Genomic DNA, 20406 nt, shown 5'->3' on the forward strand with positions numbered 1-20406 from the left:
CAGGTTGTGTGTGGACTCCTGTGGACGAGGCTTCTACCACGGGCCCGGCCACGGAGCTTCAGGTTACTCCCCACAAACCCCAGCGCGTCCACGAGGGGCCTCCAGGAGACTGTCCTTACTGCCGTCCGTGGGCCCTGGGAGACCCCGTGGGAACTGAATCAGAGCGAAGACAGGGCACCATTCGACTCCTGGTAATTTGATTTTCCCTGAAGTCACACTTGTTCCTCACGACATTCCAGGGATCCCGGAACATGCCGGGATTGTCCACAGCCACGCTGGCCTCCCTGGGCGGGACGTCCTCCCGGAGAGGAAGCGGAGACACCTCCATCTCCCTCGACACCGAGGCCTCCATTAGGGAAATTAAGGTAAGACACTATACTCGCTTACAACGCAAAAGAGCCTTGTGTGAAAATCGGTTCTCCAAGAAAAGATCTAGTCCATAAAGCCCGGATCTTTCTCCTCCGTGCTGTCTCGCCTGCCTCCCCTAAAACAGGGTGTTCCCGTGACACCGAGATTAGCCCAGCCCAGCAGGGAGGACACGGCACCCTGTCCGCCCGCTCAGTGCCCGTGCCTTCCCCACTGGCGCTGATCACTCAGCCTTCCCTGTATGCCCAGCGTGTGTAGACATCCAGTCCACATTTGGGAAAACGTCTTCGACGTGGGATTACTTCCTGTTCCTGACCCTACCAAGTGCTTCGACAGGGCCTTGCCGTCTGTGTGTCCTCGCCTTGGGCCCAGAGGGCATCCTGTCCTCTCTCGTATCGTGCCTTTAGTAGACGTCCCCGTCGGGCGCTGGTTTTCTGTTTCTCTCCCAGCAGAGCTGGTCCTCCTGGGTTACATCCTCGGTACCCAGGATGGTGCCGGGCACTCGGTCACGGCCCCTGTGTGTGCGCGGGAAACGGCACAGCTCCGACTGTGAGAGTGACTTAGGGACAGTGCACCTGCAAGCAGGGCGGGCCGGAGGGACTCTGAGACCAGGTGCCAGTGTCCTCCTGAGGGCCGAGCCAGGACGGGGTGCTGAAAGGAGTCCCACTGGCTTCACTGCTGGAGTTTTCTAGAACTTCAGACACCCAGTGGTGGGGTCTGAGCAGCTGGGTGGCACCTGCCCAGGATGGGAGAGAACAGATGAAAGCACCTGCTGAGGCCGGGCTGGGGCACCGTGACGACGCCGTCAGCTCCTGTGTCCCATGAGGCTGAGAAGCCAGAGGGATGGCTCACTGAGCGCCCTTCCCAGAGCGCCCGGTGCCGGGGCCCTCCGTGCTTTCCCACCTCCTGCAGCCCCAGCACCCTGTCTGTCGTCCCTCTCCTACCGGGAGGCAGAGTGCGTCGTCCGTCTCTGCTCCGGGGTTGTGCGTGCCCTTCGTGTGCTCAGAGAGCACTGTGGGCGTCCAGCTCGGGCACCAGGATTGGTGGTGACCGAGACGGACGAGGGGCAGACGGAGCTCGGGGGCTGCAGGGCCGCGGCTCTGCTGATGGCTGCCCTGGCCTGGTGCTGCGCCTTGCACAGAGCAGGAAGTCCAGAGTGCTTCAAGGAGCGGCTACCCACGAGTGAAACACCTGGCACCCATTTTCAGAGGCTCTTGCTAGGTTTTTAAAAATGGTAAAATCATGCAGGATGTAGCTAGACTTTATAAAATTGTGTATCACGAGGTGCACCTTTCCTATTCTTTGTTCTAGTGAAATGCATCTTATTTTCTCTTAGCATTTAATAAAAGAAAATGAGTACTCAGACGACCCAAATAACAGAAACCACCCAGAAGTGTGTGCGTGTGCGTGCATCAGTGTGTTGCATGTGTGCGTCTGCGTGTGTGCATGTGTGTGCGTGTGTGTGCGTGTGTGCATGTGTGTGCGTGCATCGGTGTGCTGCGTGTGTGCACGTGTGTGCGTGTGTGTGCACGTGTGTGCGTGTGTGCACGTGTGTGCTCCGTCCACCTCTCCCCCAGACATCCTTTGCCTTTTTGTACTGTTTTCCCAGGAGCTCAATGAGTTAAAGGACCAGATTCAGGACGTAGAAGGCAAATACATGCAGGGCTTGAAAGAGATGAAGGTACCAGTGTGGAGGTGTGGGCAGTGGCACTAACCCGGCTTAACTCTCAGAAGACCCGGCGGAGCACAGGGGACGCACACGCGGGCCCTGAAGAGGCTCCGGTCGCACAGGAGCCCACGGTGCCGCGGTGCCGCTCAGTGTTTTCCTGGCTGCAGTTCTGAACCCGGGCTGGAAAACCGCAGCTCCCCGCTAGGAACCGTTACTAACGCTCCCTGGTGCATGTCCTGTGCTCACCGCCCTTCCCAGCCTGAACACCAGACCCTCATTGTGCCCTTCCTGTGTGTACGGTGGTTACGTACAGGTATTCTTGGCTGGCTGGCTTCTCACACAGCCGCCGTCTCCCACAAAGGCAGGCCACCATGCCAACAGAGCAGCATCTGAACGTGGTTACTGTGGGTTCCCCTGGGCGCACGCACCCTGCTCTGGGGGCGAGAGCTGCTTCCCTGTGCCGACCGGGAATGCAGCACCCCGTTCCTTGATGGGGCAGAGTACTGGGCGGCTGTGTCCCTTGGCACCTGCAGCACGCGTGGGTCACTTCCTTCCCCGTCCCCCAGACCCCCAGAGAGGCGGTCTGAGTTCAGTACCGGAGGGCACCAAGCAGAGGAGGTGGCTTGGGTCACTATTTGTCACCTCTCTTGACAGGGAGGTAATCACGGCTTTTACCTGACCTCCCATTCAGGCGCAAAGGGGGCCGTGGAACCCCTTGGGAACCACTGGTCCCACCGGGAATTGTCACTCTGCTTGGCAAGTGCCTCCATGCTGGCTCCTCCTCGTACCCGAGGCCCCGACCACCCGACGTAGCTCTGGGCAGTTTGTACCAGGACGCTGGCCGCCCTAGCCCCCGAGTGCTGCTCTGGGACCTGCCGGGCTGTGAACCACCCTAGGGCACTGCCGTGCGTGTGTTTCAGGACCCGCTGGGCTGTCCTTTCACAGCAGTGGCCTGTGGCCGTGCAGGACCCGCCCAGTGGGAGCTGTGTGGCTTGCTTAGCTTTCCTGTAGGTCAGAAATCTGCAGCGTAATCTCTTCCCGGCTCGTAAGCCACGGCAGGTCGGCCGCAGCGGCTTGTTGAGAGGGGCAGGAGTTCACCTGCATCAGCCGTCGCCCACTGGCTCTCTCCGGGTCTCATCCTGGGCGGTGACTCCGGAAATCTGCCGACAGCCCTGCCACGCTGCAGGGGGAGATTGTCCGGAACCCTGGAGCCCAGACCCCGCTCATTCTGAATTACTTTCACCCCCGCACGCAGCCAACAGTGAGAAGCTGATGAGTTGGAAGGGGGCCCCCGCCGGGCGCTGCTTTCTGCGTTCGCTTGCTCTGGGGAACGAGGCCCTCTGGGCTGCGCTGCCCCGGCCCTGCTCCCCCCAGCTCCACACTGATCTTTACTTCGCTGTTCCCTGCAGGACTCCCTGGCAGAGGCGGAAGAGAAGTACAGGAAGGCCATGGTGTCCAACGCGCAGCTGGACAACGAGAAGACGAACTTCATGTACCAGGTCGACACCCTCAAAGACTTGCTGCTGGAGCTCGAGGAGGAGCTGGCCGAGTCCCGGCGGCAGTACGAGGAGAAGAGCAAAGTGAGCCCCGCCGTGGCCGGGCGGGCCGGCCGGCGGCTCCCCCTGGTGTCGGTGTAGCCGTGGAGCGCCCTCGGGCACGCTGAGTTCAGGGGAAATAGAAAGGAAAGATGGGTTTGTCTTGGAGCCAGGAAAATTGAAATCCACACACGAGGAGTCTCCAAAACTTCACACGTGCACAAACGTGTACACACGTGCACGCACGCACACACGTGTTCTCCACTTGTCCAGCAAGTGTAAGCCCCTCAGAGGAGGAATGCCAGGCTCTTTGCTCAGCGCCTTGACAGGTTGAAATGCGTGATTTTGACACGGGAGGCAGAGATGGTTCTCCTGGAGAACTGCAGCGTTTTACGTGTGCGCGGAAATCATCGCCGTGAACACACTGTCTGGAAGAACCAGGTGCCTGGGGAAGGCACACACGCGTCACCACGGTCTAGTTCATACGCATTCCCCACTTTCATTATCTCTCTCTTTTTTAAAAGATTTGTTTATTTATTTGAAAGTCAGAGTTACACAGAGAGAAGGAGAGGCAGAGAGAGAGAGAGAGAGGTCGTCCATCTGCTGATTCACTCCCCAGTTGGCAGCAGCGGCCGGAGCTGTGCCAATCCGAAGCCAGGAGCTTCTTCCATGTCTCCCATGTGGGTTCAGGGGCCCAGGGACTTAGGCCATCTTCCACTGCTTTCCCAGGCCACAGCAGAGAGCTGGATCAGAAAAGGAGCAGCCAGGACTCAAACCAGCTCCCATATGGCATGCCAGCCCGGCAGGTGGCAGCTTTACCACTGTGCCACAGTGCCAGCCCCTTATTATTTCTTAATACCATGATCGTAACTAATAAAGCTTTTTAAAATATTACATTTCCGGGGCCAGTGCCATGGTGCAGCAGGTTAAAACACTAGCCTACAGCACCAGCATCCCATATGGGCTCTGGTTCTAGTCCTGGCTTCTCCTCTTCCAAACCAGCTCTCTGCTTGGCCTGGGAAAGCAGTGGAAGATGGCCCAAGTCCTTGGGTCCCTGCACCTGCATGGGAGACCTGGAGGAAGCTCCTGGCTCCTGATCGACGCAGCTCCAGCCGTTGTGGCCATCTGAGGAATGAACCAGCAGATGGAAGACCTCTCTCTCTCTCTCTGTCGCTACCTCTCTCTGCAACTCTGTCTTTCAAATAAATAAAATAAATCTTTTTTAAAAATTACATTTCCTTTATTTTCTGCTGATTGGGAAAATACATGGTTCAGACATCTTTATTAAGCTCAGAGGAGGCTACAGCCTTATTGCAGCTTTCATTAAGAGCAACTGGAATTAATTTGTTGTTAATGAGATCAGTATGAAGCAAATGTTCGTTGAAATTAAAAACAATCTGGTTTGGCAATGATCTGTGGGTATTATGGAGCAAAGAGCACTGGTTTTTCATATTTTAAAAATTTAATTAGTTTGTGAAACCTTAGAATATTGTCCCTAGTTTTTAGAGATGCTGACATCAACAGAAAGCTTCGTGTGTGTCACCGTCCTGTTAAGAAAACACTGGCAAAATCCCCTCCATCCCGAGGGTCAGGAGCCAAGCCGCCATGAGCAGTGCTCGGCCTCCTGTGCAGCTTCAGGACCGAGAGACTGGAGAGGAATTTTGTCCAGAGTTCCTGACGGCCGCACTCTGAGAGAGGAGGGACCTTCCGGGGGCCACACGGGGCCGTATGGAGCCCAGCCTGGGTGGGAGGGTGCCTTCACGTAGGTGTCGTCCGGAGGGCGGGAACCCCAAGTCTGACTCCAGAGGACCGGAGTGGTGGTGGTGGAACAGGGCCCAAGGCCAACAGGGCGGCCCCAGCACTGCTGGGAGACCACAGGGCCGGCTGGAGCCAAGGCCAAGTCCCTTCTCAACCGGCCCCCATCCAGGGGGGGCTTTCCCTGCGGCCCCCCGAGCTGCCAGAAGTCAGCTGGGTCCCAGAGCATCAGCAGAGAGGTTGCCACTGTGACGCAGCAGGAGAGAGAGCCCCATGCTGAGCCCCCAGGGGGACCCCAGACTGCCGGCTCTTGGCTTGCCACCCCCTCCCGAGCGCGCTTGCTGTGTGGCCCGGGAAGCGTGGCGGCCTGCAGCTCGGTGCTGTTCCCTCCTCTCCAGGAGTTCGAGCGGGAGAAGCACGCCCACAGCGTCCTGCAGTTCCAGTTTGCCGACGTGAAGGAGGCGCTGAGGCAGAGAGAAGAGATGCTGGAGGTAGGCCGCTGGCCCCGAGCTCGGAGGTCTGTCCCAGCGTGAGGCTGGCAACACCACACACACGGCCGGCTCTAACAGACCGGAGGTCTCCAGGGAGGCCTGGTTTCTGTGGCAGGGGCCTCCCAGTAGGGATGCTAATGCTGTGGGATCAGGGCCCCACCCTTCCTTCCAACCTTGTCTAACCTGGATTGCCTCCCAGCATGGTCACAGTGTGGATGGGGATTCCCCATGAACCTGGGGAACAGCTCAGATCGGGGAGTCCACGTGAACCTGGGGGAACACAGCGCAGATCGGGGAGTCCACGTGAACCTGGGGGAACAGCGCAGATCGGGGAGTCCACGTGAACCTGGGGAACAGCTCAGATCGGGGAGTCCACGTGAACCTGGGGAACAGCTCAGATCGGGGAGTCCACGTGAACCTGGGGGAACAGCTCAGATCGGGGAGTCCACGTGAACCTCGGGGAACACAGCTCAGATCGGGGAGTCCACGTGAACCTGGGGGAACACAGCTCAGATCGGGGAGTCCACGTGAACCTCGGGGAACACAGCTCAGATCGGGGAGTCCACGTGAACCTGGGGAACAGCTCAGATCGGGGAGTCCACGTGAACCTGGGGGAACACAGCTCAGATCGGGGAGTCCCCGTGAACCTGGGGGAACACAGCTCAGATCGGGGAGTCCCCGTGAACCTGGGGGAACAGCGCAGATCAGGGAGTCCACGTGAACCTGGGGGAACAGCTCAGATCAGGGAGTCCACGTGAACCTGGGGAACAGCTCAGATCGGGGAGTCCCCGTGAACCTGGGGGAACAGCGCAGATCGGGGAGTCCACGTGAACCTGGGGAACAGCTCAGATCGGGGAGTCCCCGTGAACCTGGGGGAACAGCGCAGATCGGGGAGTCCCCGTGAACCTGGGGGAACACAGCTCAGATCGGGGAGTCCCCGTGAACCTGGGGGAACAGCTCAGATCGGGGAGTCCCCGTGAACCTGGGGGAACAGCTCAGATCGGGGAGTCCACGTGAACCTGGGGAACAGCTCAGATCGGGGAGTCCACGTGAACCTGGGGAACAGCTCAGATCGGGGAGTCCACGTGAACCTCGGGGAACACAGCTCAGATCGGGGAGTCCACGTGAACCTCGGGGAACACAGCTCAGATCGGGGAGTCCACGTGAACCTCGGGGAACACAGCTCAGATCGGGGAGTCCACGTGAACCTCGGGGAACACAGCTCAGATCGGGGAGTCCACGTGAACCTGGGGGAACAGCGCAGATCGGGGAGTCCACGTGAACCTGGGGGAACAGCTCAGATCGGGGAGTCCACGTGAACCTGGGGGAACACAGCTCAGATCGGGGAGTCCACGTGAACCTCGGGGAACACAGCTCAGATCGGGGAGTCCACGTGAACCTGGGGGAGCAGCGCAGATCGGGGAGTCCACGTGAACCTGGGGGAACAGCGCAGATCGGGGAGTCCACGTGAACCTGGGGGAACACAGCTCAGATCGGGGAGTCCACGTGAACCTGGGGGAACACAGCTCAGATCGGGGAGTCCACGTGAACCTCGGGGAACACAGCTCAGATCGGGGAGTCCACGTGAACCTGGGGGAGCAGCGCAGATCGGGGAGTCCACGTGAACCTGGGGGAACACAGCTCAGATCGGGGAGTCCACGTGAACCTGGGGGAACACAGCTCAGATCGGGGAGTCCACGTGAACCTCGGGGAACACAGCTCAGATCGGGGAGTCCACGTGAACCTCGGGGAACGCAGCTCAGATCGGGGAGTCCACGTGAACCTGGGGAACAGCTCAGATCGGGGAGTCCCCGTGAACCTGGGGGAACAGCTCAGATCGGGGAGTCCACGTGAACCTGGGGGAACACAGCTCAGATCGGGGAGTCCACGTGAACCTCGGGGAACACAGCTCAGATCGGGGAGTCCACGTGAACCTCGGGGAACACAGCTCAGATCGGGGAGTCCCCGTGAACCTGGGGGAACAGCTCAGATCGGGGAGTCCCCGTGAACCTGGGGGAACAGCGCAGATCGGGGAGTCCACGTGAACCTGGGGGAACAGCGCAGATCGGGGAGTCCACGTGAACCTGGGGGAACAGCTCAGATCGGGGAGTCCACGTGAACCTCGGGGAACACAGCTCAGATCGGGGAGTCCACGTGAACCTGGGGGAACGCAGCGCAGATCGGGGAGTCCACGTGAACCTGGGGAACAGCTCAGATCGGGGAGTCCCCGTGAACCTGGGGGAACGCAGCGCAGATCGGGGAGTCCACGTGAACCTGGGGAACACAGCGCAGATCGGGGAGTCCACGTGAACCTGGGGGAACGCAGCTCAGTCTGTAGCAATGGCTGAAGTCAGCGGTCTGCTTAAAAAGGCGCACTCTGGCTGACTCCCCAGGGAAGCTCCCGGTGCAGGACGGACGGGAATGTGTTATCCCTGGGGGAAAGGGGACTGTGTGGATAGGAACGAACTCAGGGCCCTGGGGCGGGGAGATCGTCCTGGCTCACCTGGGTGGCCCGTGGAATCGTGAGGGAGGGCAGTGGGAATGGCAGAGGTAGGCAAGGTGGCAGCACGGCGGTGGGGTTGGGGTGACGTGGGCGGGTTCTCGAGGCTGGGAAGGGCCGGAACTTGGGGCCCCGGAGCCTGCAGACAGCACTGATTCTTAACCCTGAGACTCCCAGCCAACGGCCGCCTTCCAGAACTGTGAGCGAGTAAGTGGCCGGTGTGTTTAGCCACTGCACCTGTGGCCGGTTAGTACAGTGGCAGCAGGATGCCGATCAGGGCTGGCTTTTGATTCGTCGCTCATTCACGGCCCACACAGGCACCTTTAGGAGAGACTGTCACCCGGGCTCGTTCTCTTCAGGAGTGGAAAAGGGAAGCCAGCACCGCGGCTCACTAGGCTAATCCTCCACCTACAGCGCCAGCACACCAGGTTCTAGTCCCGGTTGGGGCGCCGGATTCTGTCCCGGTTGCCCCTCTTCCAGTCCAGCTTTCTGCTGCGGCCCGGGAGGGCAGTGGAGGATGGCCCAAGTGCTTGGGCCCTGCACCCCATGGGAGACCAGGAGAAGCACCTGGCTCCTGGCTTCGGATCAGCGTGGTGTGCTGGCCACAGCGCGCCAGCCACAGCGGCCATTGGGGGGTGAACCAGCGGCAAAGGAAGACCTTTCTCCCTGTCTCTCTCACTGTCCACTCTGCCTGTCAAAAAAAGAAAAAAAAAAAAAGAAAAGGGAAAAACGCTCTGGGAGGAAAGGACCCCAGGTGCTGGCGGCAGCCCGAGGTCGAGGTCGCGGTGGGGGAGGCGCTCCGGGGTCTCTTCCTGCTTAACCCTTCACCTGCTCGCTCTCTGTTCCTTCCCTCAGGAGATCCGACAGCTGCAGCAGAAACAGGCGAGTTCTCTCAGGGAGATTTCTGACCTTCAGGAAACGATAGAGTGGAAAGACAAAAAGATAGGGGTAGGACTCACGAGCCTTTGATTCAGACGGGCGGGCTGCCTAGCAAGAGCCCGGGCTTGGCGCAAACGCTTGCATGGGGCCGCATGAACCCCCACGTGCCGCCCGACTAACAAGGAGTGGACACACCCAGATTGCTCTAACCTAGACCTTGACGCTGACTTCCGCCCCGGGGCTTCTGCCTGTGTGGCCGTAGCTGCCCCTCTGCCCGCGCAGGTCTGTGGGGTCCAGGGTTCCACTTCCCGCCCTTCCCTGCCCAGGGCTGCCTGGGTGTGTTTCTTGAAAGGGTTGGAGGAAGCTGCACGGCCGCAGAGGCTATGCCCTGTGGATTCCCCCCGCCCCCTGCCGAGGACTCTCCCCAGTCAGGGTCTCCCCAGACCCCTCTCCCTGCACAAGCAGCGAGAGGCAACCCACGTCCGTGCAGGAGGGAAGAACAGGAAGGAAGGAACCCACAGAATGACTGACAGTTTTCCAAAAACTAGCGGCTCCTGCCAGGGGTCCTGGAGTTTGCAGGTGGGGCTTCGGCTGGTCACGTCACGGTCACAGCAGGTTCCTGCTTAGCTGGCCCACGCCGAGGAGCGAGGGTGCGCGTGCTTACTGGGAGCACGGAAGTTTACCTGTGACAGCACCGAGCATCCAGGTGTAAACAGCTTCCGATTGCTAAACCAGTTGTCCCTGGGGGTTCTCATGCATCGCTCCCGTCCCTGCTGTTCCCTCGGTTAAGTGGGTGCATGTGCTGCTTGTGTGGACACCCTGACACCGTGCTGTGAGCCCGCACGTGAAGCTAGGGGAAGAGGCGGGGCGCTGGCGTGCTCGAGCGCGTGGGAGCGGGCACGGCGCCTGTGTGGCATGAGCTCGGAGAGCTGAACCCGTGCGTGCGCTCCGGAGTCTGCTAGTGCCGCGGCCGGAGCCGCCTCCCAGCCACCTGCTCACCTGTGCGAACGTTCTCTCTCTCTCACTTCTGCCGCCCGCTCAGGCACTAGAGAGACAGAAAGAGTTCTTTGACTCCGTAAGGAGCGAACGAGATGACCTTAGAGAAGAAGTAGTCACGCTCAAAGAGGCGCTGAAGGTACGGAGCCGAAGTCCCCTGAGGAAGCGCCAGGTTCCGGGAAAGACGCCGTGCGCTCACGTCAGGCGCACGGCACTGATGGGAGTTCTGTCAGATGCAAAGCCTAGGTCAGGGGCCAGGGATAGGGCTGGTGCCGTAAGAGTGCGTTTAGCAGGGGTGCCCATGGCCTTCAGCCAATCTTGAGAACAGCCCTGATTCCCAGGGACTTTTCGTGAGATTACCTGCACTTTCTCCTCGTGCTCATTAGTAATTCTCAGGGTCAGGGATTTGTGTGTGTGTTAAAGCCTCGTTTAAGGGCGTCTGCAGCTGAATAGCATCTTGGGTAAGTGGTGGGGGCCAGACCCAGGCCATACTGGAGGAGGAAGGGTCTGTGTCCTGTGTGGGCCGTGTCCAGGGATCTTCAGCTGTTGGCTGGATGCACAGTGCACGCCCAGTGGGCAGTGCCCCTAGTGCCAGGAGAGGTGTGGCCTAGGGCTCAGTCCCAAATGGTCAGCAGAAGCGTCCCAGGGTGTGCTGCTTGCATTGTGAGCCAGGGCCAGGGCGGTGAGCATGCAAGGCTAGGACTCTGCGTGAGGCTTCCCTCGGAGCCGTGAGCGGTGTCGGGGAAGGGCCGGGCCTGGCTGTGGTGCTGTCCTCGGAGCCGTGAGCGGCGTCCGGGAAGGGCCGGGCCTGGCCGTGGTGCCGCCCTCGGAGCCGTGAGCGGCGTCAGGGAAGGGCCGGGCCTGGCCGTGGTGCCGCCCTCGGAGCCGTGAGCGGCGTCGGGGAAGGGCCGGGCCTGGCCGTGGTGCCGCCCTCAGAGCCATGTGCCGCCCTCGGAGCCGTGAGCGGTGTCAGGGAAGGGCCGGGCCTGGCCGTGGTGCTGCTCCCCCAGCTGTGAGTACAGGCCGGGGACTCCTCACGCTCCAGGAAGAGCTGTGGCAGCAGGGGGTGGTGGGCTCGTGCTGGGCAGTGGGCGGGGGCCTGGGGGCAGCGTGTGGCTGAGTTTCAGCATGTCATCAGCACGCGTGGGACAACTGAAAGTCCCAACCATCGCAGCCACCTCTCGGGACACATACTGAGGGTCTCTCCCTTTAAAGAACACGATGCGGGTTTTCTAGTGACCTGCCCGGCGTCCGCTCCGTGGCAGCCCCGGGCCCGTCGCCCCTCCCGTGAGGAGATGCCTGTCCAGAGGGTCTTGTCACCAGCAGTGAAGTCCTGCGTGGGGACCCGTGAGAGAGAAGTCCCCCGTGGCGGGAGTCACCCTGAGGCATGGTGTGGACAAGAGGTTGCCCGCGTGGGCCCCAGCACGCCCGTGTCTGCCGTGCCCTCCACTCTAGGAACAAGTTTCCTTACGCTGACGCCTCAGAGTGAGCACACCAACAGGGCTGTTTCTGTCCACAGAAACATGGAATCATCCTAAATTCAGAAGCAGCTACCAACGGAGAGACCCCAGACCCTCCAAATAACGTCGGCCACCCTACCAAGGTGACGAAAGAAGAGACGGGTGCCCTCCAGTCGGCCGGGGACGGGGCGCTAGGTAAGTGTGCTGCCCTGGGCCCTCTCACCTTCCTGACCAGCCTACCACCCTCCATGCGTTAGTGACATCGAGGTCATTGTCACTGATCCATTAACAGCCGCACGGCATGCCATGTTCTGTCACCCCACGGTAACCCCGCCCGGCGACGTGGCCGCCCATGCACCCTCTGGCATGCGTCTCTGTGTAGTGCTCACCACCCATGGCTCGAGAACACGTCTTCTGCTTCTCAAAGCTGCCAAGTGAGACTGGGAACACAGGCAGACAGCCTTGAACTTCAGTGCCAGTGTGGAGGGGACTCTAGCCTTGGTCAGACGGGTGCCAGCTGTGGCTTTCTAGCCTGCTGTGTCACAGATCTGTCAGAAGTCAGTAGCAGAGGCCGTCGGGAAGGCCAGTGGGCGTTTCTGCAGGCCCGCCCTGCCCAGCCCGTGCGCAGCAGTGTGAGGCCCGAGGTGCCTGTGCACCCCGCCCTCTGCTTGTTGAGGAGCGCCCAGGGTGGGCGGGTGGCCCTCAGTGATGGGCGGAGTCAGTGCCGGGAGGAGCCTTCCCAGTGAGAGCCAGGCTGCACCCACCTGGTCACACGTGGCAGCTTGTTTGTCGCAAGCGTCGACTTCGGGATAAGCCTTCGGGTTTGGCCTTGGACTGTGACCAGTTGCCTTGCAGCTTTTCACGCTGAGACTAGGAGCGAGGCCCGGGCCCCTGACTTTCAATTGTGATTCAGAAGCTTTTACATATTTCTCCCTTTTATTTTTGGAAATAGAGGTCCCAGCGACCAGGACCGTGTCCCAAGGAGGTTGTGCGTTGCCTTTGCAACCCTCACGGAAACACGCAGCTCTTGTAATTGTGTCAGAGTTGTTGAAAAAAGATGAATTAATTTCTGTCTAGGAGTTTGATCATGCTGCTCTGGTTCAAACACACATTTAAAAAATCTTTATAGCCATTGTGAATGCTGAACAAATCAGAAGCAGCAGCTTTGTGAGTGGGCTCTGTGTGCTTTTGTTCACGTGTCCCATCAGTAAAAACTGGGAACTTCCCAATACACACGTTTGCTCTTAATTTATACAGGTATAGCTACTTAATATAAAAAATACTACAGAACATATCCAGTAATAGATGTTTTTAAAGGGTAAAGTCAAACTAACTCTCCAAAGAATCCCAGTATTTTCTCCAGTTTTGCCTGGGCTAAGTGTGCAGTTCACTGGGTCGTAGATGGTCAAGCCTGGACCTGCAGCGGCACCGTGTCCAACGTGCAGGGGCTTTGTCCGTCGTGAGCAGTGCTGTGCCCTCCGGCCGAGAAATGATCCCTCACTCGTCGTGGTGGCAGCCAGGAGCCGCTGCCACCTGCTGGGACTCTCCCTGTCCCTCGGGGCCTGGAGCTCGGGGTGGGGCACCTGCCTGGGACGCCCTCCCAGGAAGACAGCGGCGGGGTGGTGGAAGGTGGATTTCTTTTTGCCATGGATGAACTATTTCAAGGCGTCGTCCTTGAAGTCGACCTTGAAGCAGAGTTCCTAAAAGCCAGCTTAGTATTCTCTCCCAAAATTACTTGAAAGCCACTTTGAGGGCTGCGTGGCAGGCAGTGGAGTGACACCCGGGGAGGCGTGGGCAGTCAGGGGCCTTCAGAAGGGACCTGGAGTCCTTTCTCCAGCCCATGCTTGGGGTTGTAGAGCTGTCCAATCCAGAGCGCTTCCTGGCTGTACAAACTTCACGTCCCCTTTAGGAGCCGGTTCACAGGGACACAGCCACACCTGCCTTTGTGACGCGGCAGCGCCCTCTGCTGATGACAGCTGTGCTAATGCCGCTGCTCTGCCGCCCGGCTGGCAGTCGCCTGTTTCCCGTGGCTCTCTGATGACTCTCTCTGTCTCTCTCTCTCTCCAGGAACAGGGTTGGGTGGGAATCAGAACCTGTATGTGCGTTTTGATGCATACTAAGTGGTCGCACGTCACAGGATCCCCTCAATTCTCTCGATGATCTTTTAGGGAGAGCCAAGGAAGTGGAGGTGGAGAATGTGGGGAAAAGAGAAATGTTGCAGAATGCTGAGCGAACCCAGCACAAAGAGGACACGGTAGAGGACAGTGTGGACAGAGAGGTGTCACGTCCTGGCGAGAGCGTGGAGGACCGGAGAGCCGCGGAACACAGTGCCCCGTCCCTAGGAGCGCTGGAAAGTGCCAAAGATGAGGAGGCTCAGAGCTCAGTGGTGGACAGCGCTTCTTCCCTGGGAAGTCCAGAGCAGGCTGCTGGCTCTGGGCCGTCCCTGGCCGCATCCAACTGTGCGAGGGATTCAGGTAGCGAAGGCCCAGGCACCGGGAGTGGGCTGGACATCCAAAGCCGCAGTGAAAATTCCGTGGAAATGCAGGAGGAAGAGAAACCAGAGGATTTGGAAAACAACTCGGATGGGTTTGGTCCCAAACCGTGTCAGGAGCCTGTTGCTTCGCAAACGTCTGAAGTCAGAAGGGTGAGCGGTGTAGACACCGTGGGGCAAAGCGGAGACCACGCAGAGAGCGTGGCAGGAGCGGGGCTGACTCACAGCGGGCGCGCGGGCACGGAGTGTAGTGAGGATGCTCAGAGTCCTGATGACAGGTGGGCGGCAGACAGCCCCGAAGAGCTGGGCCCTGGCACAGGGCGTGGTCTAGAGGGAGCGTCTGCCACCCAGGAAGTGGCGCAGCCCCAGGAGGGCCCGGCTGAGAGCACGGGAGTCAGCAGGGGGAACAGCACGGAGGAGGATGGGGAAGCAGAAATGACGGGCGAGGCCCCCACCCCACCAGACGGCCAGCCCACTCCTGGTTCTCCAGCAGCCCAGAGCACCCGGCAGGGAGCCCCCGGCCCTCGGACGGCAGGTGCCGGAAATGACCCCCCAGATACAAAAGAGCCCGATGAAGACAAGAACGACCCGCAGCAAGAGGCAGTGGAGTCATCACAGAAGAAGCCAAAGAACAAGAAAAAGAAAAACAAGAAGAGGAAGTCTCCAGCAGCCGCAGACACCCAGCCAGGCACGGAGGAGGGGCCCGGGGCCGCTGTAGAAGAGCAGGGAGCGTGCAGCGGCCAGGCCCCGGCTGCGGAAGCACAGGACGAGGTGACGGAGTGTCCAGAACAGACGACCGTGGCCGGAGGCGGTGAACACGCTGAATGTCCAGGAAATCCTAAAACGGAGTCGGATGGAAAACGCAGCCAAGAGGATGATGGAGTCCACGCAAAGGCAGGAGACGCAGTGGCCAAGGGAGACACCTTTGCTCTCGGGGATGACCCTGTGCCGTCCCCAGGCGCCAGTGGCAGTGATAAAGAATCAGATGGAAGTGTTGTAAAAGATGACGCCAAGAAGAACGCTGCGGCCCAAGGCCGTGCCCCTGAGCCAGAGAACGGGGGTGGGACCAGCAGCCTTCCCTCCCCGGACATCACTAACGGCTCGCAGGTGCCCCAACAGCTGAGTCAGCCGGCCAGGGAGGCCTTAGACAGCGTGAGCCTGGAGGACGATGACCCGTCCGCCCCAGCAGGAGAGGGGGGCGACCTCAGTGCAGAAAGCAGAGTGGACGGGAGAGGAGGAAGCGAGAAGGGCAGAGGCAAAGAGGACTGCACCCTGTCCTGAGCCAGCAGGACGGCGGAGGCAGGCCCGGCACTTTTGCACAGTCTATCTGATTCTCAGGACCCCGTCCCCACCCTCGCTGGTGACTGACAGTCACCTCCACCTGTCCCCCACCCTCGCTGGTGGCTGATGGTCGCCTCCACCTGTCCCCCACCCTCGCTGGTGGCTGACGGTCACCTCCACCTGTCCCCCACCCTCGCTGGTGACATTCCTAGAAAGTCTGACAATCACCCTCAGTTATCTGCTACTCTGACTGTTACTCGTAGGCTTGTATTTAATCATCGGGGTCATTGGCCAGGTTAGAAAGAGGGGCGGATTTACTCCCGTCCAAGTCCTCGTTGAGAGCATTCCAGAAGTATCAACAACACATTCTGCTTATCCCCAGCCTAAAGTGAGAAGATCCCTCGTGTGCCTTACGCTGATACGAATGTGGGCCTCTGTGACCAAGTAGATTAAATCTGACTCAAATGACCAAATAGCATCCTTAGGTTTCTGCGTCATGGGGAGAATGGGTGTTTAAACTAAGGGGAGGGACCCACTGAAATGTATCCCCTTCTGTATCTGGTTTCAATGGTGCATTCCCACCCATGTGGTGTCTGATGTCCAGAAGAATGAGCGAGCAGCATGTAGGTCCCTGCGTGGGCACACTTGCACCTCCGGGCTGGCGAAAGTGCAGTGCGCTGGGGAGATGGCCCTTGCTTCTACCTCCGACCCACTCCTCCCTAAGAACCTGAGTCTGCCTGGCAGGGCTTTTCTGGAAGCGACAGAGATTGAGTTTGCACTTCCTGCTGCAGTATTGGGTGGGAGCAGCCACTCTGAAATGTGTTTAACCTTCACGACCAAGCCTCCCTGTGTTGCCAAGTCTGATCACCACGCAGGAGAGCAAAGCAGTAGGTTACTTGTTCTCGTGCAGACTCACCTGACCATTATAGGACGTTTTGAAGAGTTGAATCTCTTGTGGTAGTCTGGTATAAATATTTTTATTTGTTATTTCTCAGTATATTCTTATTGCAAATTATTGTTTCAATCTGCTTACAGAAAATATATATTTTCTATGTAAAGAAGCATTTAAAAAATCAAATAATTGTATAGGTAAATAAAAAATCCTTGTAAAATATACAGTCACACAAGGGTGTCGATTGTGAACGGTGTTGACATCGTCTGAGATTGTGTAAACTCATATCACTGTTACAAGATATCATTGAGTGCAAAAATACCAGCACCTCCATCAAGCTTGAGGCAGACCTATGTGTTACAATGTAACTGAAATAAAAGCATCTTATGGTGTCACAAGCCTGTGGTTCCGTCTTTGGGCTGCTCAGGGCCGACTCTGCCTGTGGGTGCACCTGCTGTCACCTCCCAGCCCGCTCACTCCCACCGGGCTTCCACCGAGGCCCCACTGCCCGTGGCCTTGTCGGGATCCTGAGCCAGCCCGGTGCTAGCGTGGGGCCGCCCTTGGGAGCAGTGAGCTCACCCTCACATCCTCTCCCGTGATGGGGGGGCCCTGCTGAACCCCAGCGGGGGAGAGTCTGTATCCCATGGCATGCGTGGTGTGGTGTGGAGAGCACGCTGAACGTGGCACACAGACGTGGCCATTTCTGCGAAGCGTCCTGCGCGCAGAGAATGGGACCGAGTCTCCGCGAGCGCCATATAAGTAGAGACGTGAGCGCACTGGAGAGCCCTGTCCAGCCGCTGCAGGGCCCTCAGGGGGTCAAGTTTATGAGTCTAAGTTTAGCAAAGCCGCGTTTATACTGGAACGCACGTCGGAAAACAGCTCTCGCTCCTGCTTTTAAAGCCGTCTTGGGAAGCGGCCCAACAGCTGAAGCCACTCTGTGGGGAAGCCGCCGCCCATGTCCGGCCTTCCCTCCCTTCCTGGCTGTTCATGTCTCAGGGCCTCGGCTCGGCCGCCCAGCATGGATCAAGGGTTCTGGTCACGTGGGCGCACGAGGCTCTGTGCCAGGGGACACGCAGGTGGGACCCAGCTCCCTAGCGGGGAGCAGACAGCTAAGAACCAGGGGAGCAGAGGAGAAGGACCGAGAGCCCCGACCACAGCCCCCACGTGGACCCCGGCCAGGGTAGTGACACCCCCCCCCCCCCCGCACGGTGATTGCTGTGGGAGACTGCTTAGGAGGCACGGGAGTCCATGTGGCAGTTTAGAGATTCCTGTGTCAGGAGACTCCAACTCGGAAAAGGTTAGAGGGGTTCCCTGTTAACCGCGTCCCCGGAACAACCGAGACCCTCGGGACACGGCTCGCCCATAGCCTGAGTCAGAAAGCCCCAGGCCCGGGCGCGGCTGCTGTGCAGCGGGGTAGACAATGCTCCCTTCGAAGTGTCCCACAGCAGGTGCAGTTCCGGGCCACGTAGCAGTGGGGAAAAGTCACAGACTTTCAGATTCAAAAGGCTAGAAAGCAATAAACCTTATCAAAGAGTTTTTAAGAATGAGATGTCCGTGGGTACTCCAAAAGCTCATGGAAAATGGAATTAAAACGAACGCTTTTTCTATTTCCCACAGAAGTTTTGAAGATCCCTCATAGATGTGATTTCAAAATTAACTTGCAGCAAAATCCTTCCCTTCTAAAAATTCAGTTTTTCCAGGAACTTTTTAAAGGACGCTGGTATGAGTAGAAAACTTGGTTTTTCACAAGAAAAAAAGCCTTTCTCCTCCTCCCAGTCTGCCCTTCTTACATCTCCAGATGTGAGTGGCTGGGCGTGTCCCACTCGGCCCTGGAAGAAGGCACGTGTGCCACGTGTGCCACATGTGGGCAGGAGGCTGGCCTGGGGGGAGGCCGAGGAAGAAGGCGGTCAGCGCCTTCCTGGGCAATGACCGGAGAGGCTCCCCCGGGCGTGGACAGAGGATGGACGATCCACTCCTGGAAGGTGCCGCTCACCTCACCGCGCCTCGCCTTGCTGCTGGAAGATGGGGTGCGGAGCGGCCTCGGAGAGCCGGCAGCGAGCCTCAGCTCCAGGAGAAGTCCTCGGAGAAGCCGGGCTCGCTGAGGGGTCAGCCTGTGGGCGTCTGCTGGCCAGGGATGGTGCCAGCAGCCCCGGACTGGCCACCCCGGCACTCTCTAGAAGGCCTTACTCCTCTCTCTCCTACGTCAGGGGTCCGTGAAACACCCACGGGAAGTTTGTCGGAATTCTGTGTGTGATGCCTGTAGCCCCCGACCTCAGTTGCATAGTCACAGCTCTTTATACCTGGGCCTCTCAGACCGCACAGCCCACTGCGTCATTGGGCAGCCCTGGGTTTCCAGTGCTCTGTTAGATTCGTCTCCCAGTACCAGCTGTGCTCCGGCCTGTAAGTCAGACAAATGCAATCCTCTCACGTCTTCCTATCAAATACCTTGCTTCCTTCTTTTTTTCTACTTTCTTAAAGCTGTGTAGTTGTATTCTCCAAGTTTGAAAAACTTTCTCTTCCTTAAAAGTCCCACTTCTCTCTGTTTTTCGCATGCGTTCGGTGTGGCTGGAGGTCAGGCTATCTTATTCACCTCTCACTGCCGCGGATGCTACACCGTAAAATGAATTTTCTGCCAGCCATCTGGGACATTTGCTGTCTCCCGATAGAGTGTCGTACGCATAACCCGAGCTTCAAGATCACTTTCTGTTGCATTCAGTGTAGTTTACACAGGGGTGTAAAATATACAAGATAAAACCGAAAGTGGCATTGGTGGCATTGGATAGAAGAGCTGGGTTTATAACCATGAAAACATTGTTTCAGTGTCGACTGGATATATGGAAGGAAAGACTAAAACCTCTGTCAGAGCCATTGAGCTGTGTGCAGATCAAGGTGGCATTCAGAGGGTCCCACGTTTATGTTATGTTCAACTTCCCCAGTGTCTTTTACTGTGTCACTGTGCCTTTCAGAACGGCAGCTGAGGGTCTTTGCAGGAAAGATCAGAGGAGGCGTGGAACTTGGGTTATGATGCCTGCATGTAAAAATGAGGACGAGATGCGTTTGTTGCAACTTGTCTTCCTCTTGCGTGGCTAATCAAAGGTAATTCTTCCTCACAAGAAATTTGGAGCGATCCTGCAGGAGAGCAGTGTCCTCGGGGGTTGAGAGCCATGGGCCAGGGTCAGAGCCCTTGGCCATGGTCAGGGTTCTGCTCAGAGGTGTGGCCGTAGATCTGGAAAAGTCAGCAGAGCAGAGTGCTCGGGGAGCAGCCCTGAGGCCCGCTGGGAGCCCGTAGGGAAGTGGCCAAACCTTCCTGGGCCCTGGTCCTCGTCTGTCCTGGCAGGGTTTGCCCACCTCGAGGACTTCCAGGGCTGAGACTCAGGCCACGGAAGCTGCTAGAACAGTACTCGACACAGAGCAGTTGTGCAGGCCACGCTGGTGTCGCCATCATCGTCGTCATTTGCCTTTAAACTGATGTGGGATTTACCCCAGACCTTGGGTGCCCCCCGTGACGCTGGGAAGGCCGCGGTACCTGAGGCCCTGCCAAGAGACCGGTGGGGGTGTTCTGAGACTTCTGCATACGCACCCCTTCTATCTGGGGCAAAGCAGTTACAGAAACCTAAAATACCAGCTTTTGATAACCGAGTTAGCAAATGTTGCCCGTGGATTCCTGATGTGCAAACGTTTAGTCAACTCTGACATCGTGGGTGTGTGAGAGAACTGAGGGCAGTACCTCGGGGACGCGGGCGTGGAAGGGAAGGCTCTCACATCACGACGGGTCGGCGTGTCGGTCCCTTGCTAACGGTGCTGGGCTGCGAAGCCTGCGAGGTCTTATGTTGCAGTGTGGTGTGGCCATAGCGTTCTTGCATGCCGCCCTAAGGTAGAAGACTAGCCCGTTTGCATGCAGCCGGACGCTGCTCCCGATGAGAAGCATGTCTGGGAGGCTGAGCCCCCCCAGTGCTGTCTGTGGCCTCATTCACCATGGTACGTGCATCACCCTCATCCTCCATCTCACTAACCCCGGCACCCCCGCCCCAGTTCAGCCGCGCGTGAACGGCGTGCTGCACTGAGTCACTTAAACCATGTCTTTCTGATTT

The 20406-nt window shown here is 58.5% G+C and overlaps 1 protein-coding gene across 18 annotated transcripts in view; it reads left to right on the forward strand.

Moving 5' to 3' along the window:
- The window catches only part of LRRFIP1 (LRR binding FLII interacting protein 1), a 122119-nt gene that overhangs the window by 95833 nt on the left and 5880 nt on the right, over positions 1–20406 (forward strand). For 11 of the 18 annotated variants that reach the window (XR_009866035.1, XR_009866045.1, XR_009866051.1 and 8 more), the window contains 8 exons: positions 240–365; positions 1976–2047; positions 3445–3615; positions 5724–5816; positions 9172–9264; positions 10238–10330; positions 11711–11846; positions 13820–20293. Coding sequence is in view for 3 of the 18 variants with exons in the window: in XM_062193868.1 (XP_062049852.1) it covers positions 240–365; positions 1976–2047; positions 3445–3615; positions 5724–5816; positions 9172–9264; positions 10238–10330; positions 11711–11846 (784 nt within the window). In the remaining 15 variants the exon portion in view is untranslated. The remainder of the gene's footprint in view (positions 1–239; positions 366–1975; positions 2048–3444; positions 3616–5723; positions 5817–9171; positions 9265–10237; positions 10331–11710; positions 11847–13819; positions 20294–20406) is intronic. The other 7 variants (XM_062193868.1, XM_062193870.1, XR_009866074.1 and 4 more) reach the window with 5 other exon arrangements.

This window comes from Lepus europaeus, chromosome 1 (assembly GCF_033115175.1).
Source record: "Lepus europaeus isolate LE1 chromosome 1, mLepTim1.pri, whole genome shotgun sequence".
Classification (NCBI taxonomy): domain Eukaryota; kingdom Metazoa; phylum Chordata; class Mammalia; order Lagomorpha; family Leporidae; genus Lepus; species Lepus europaeus.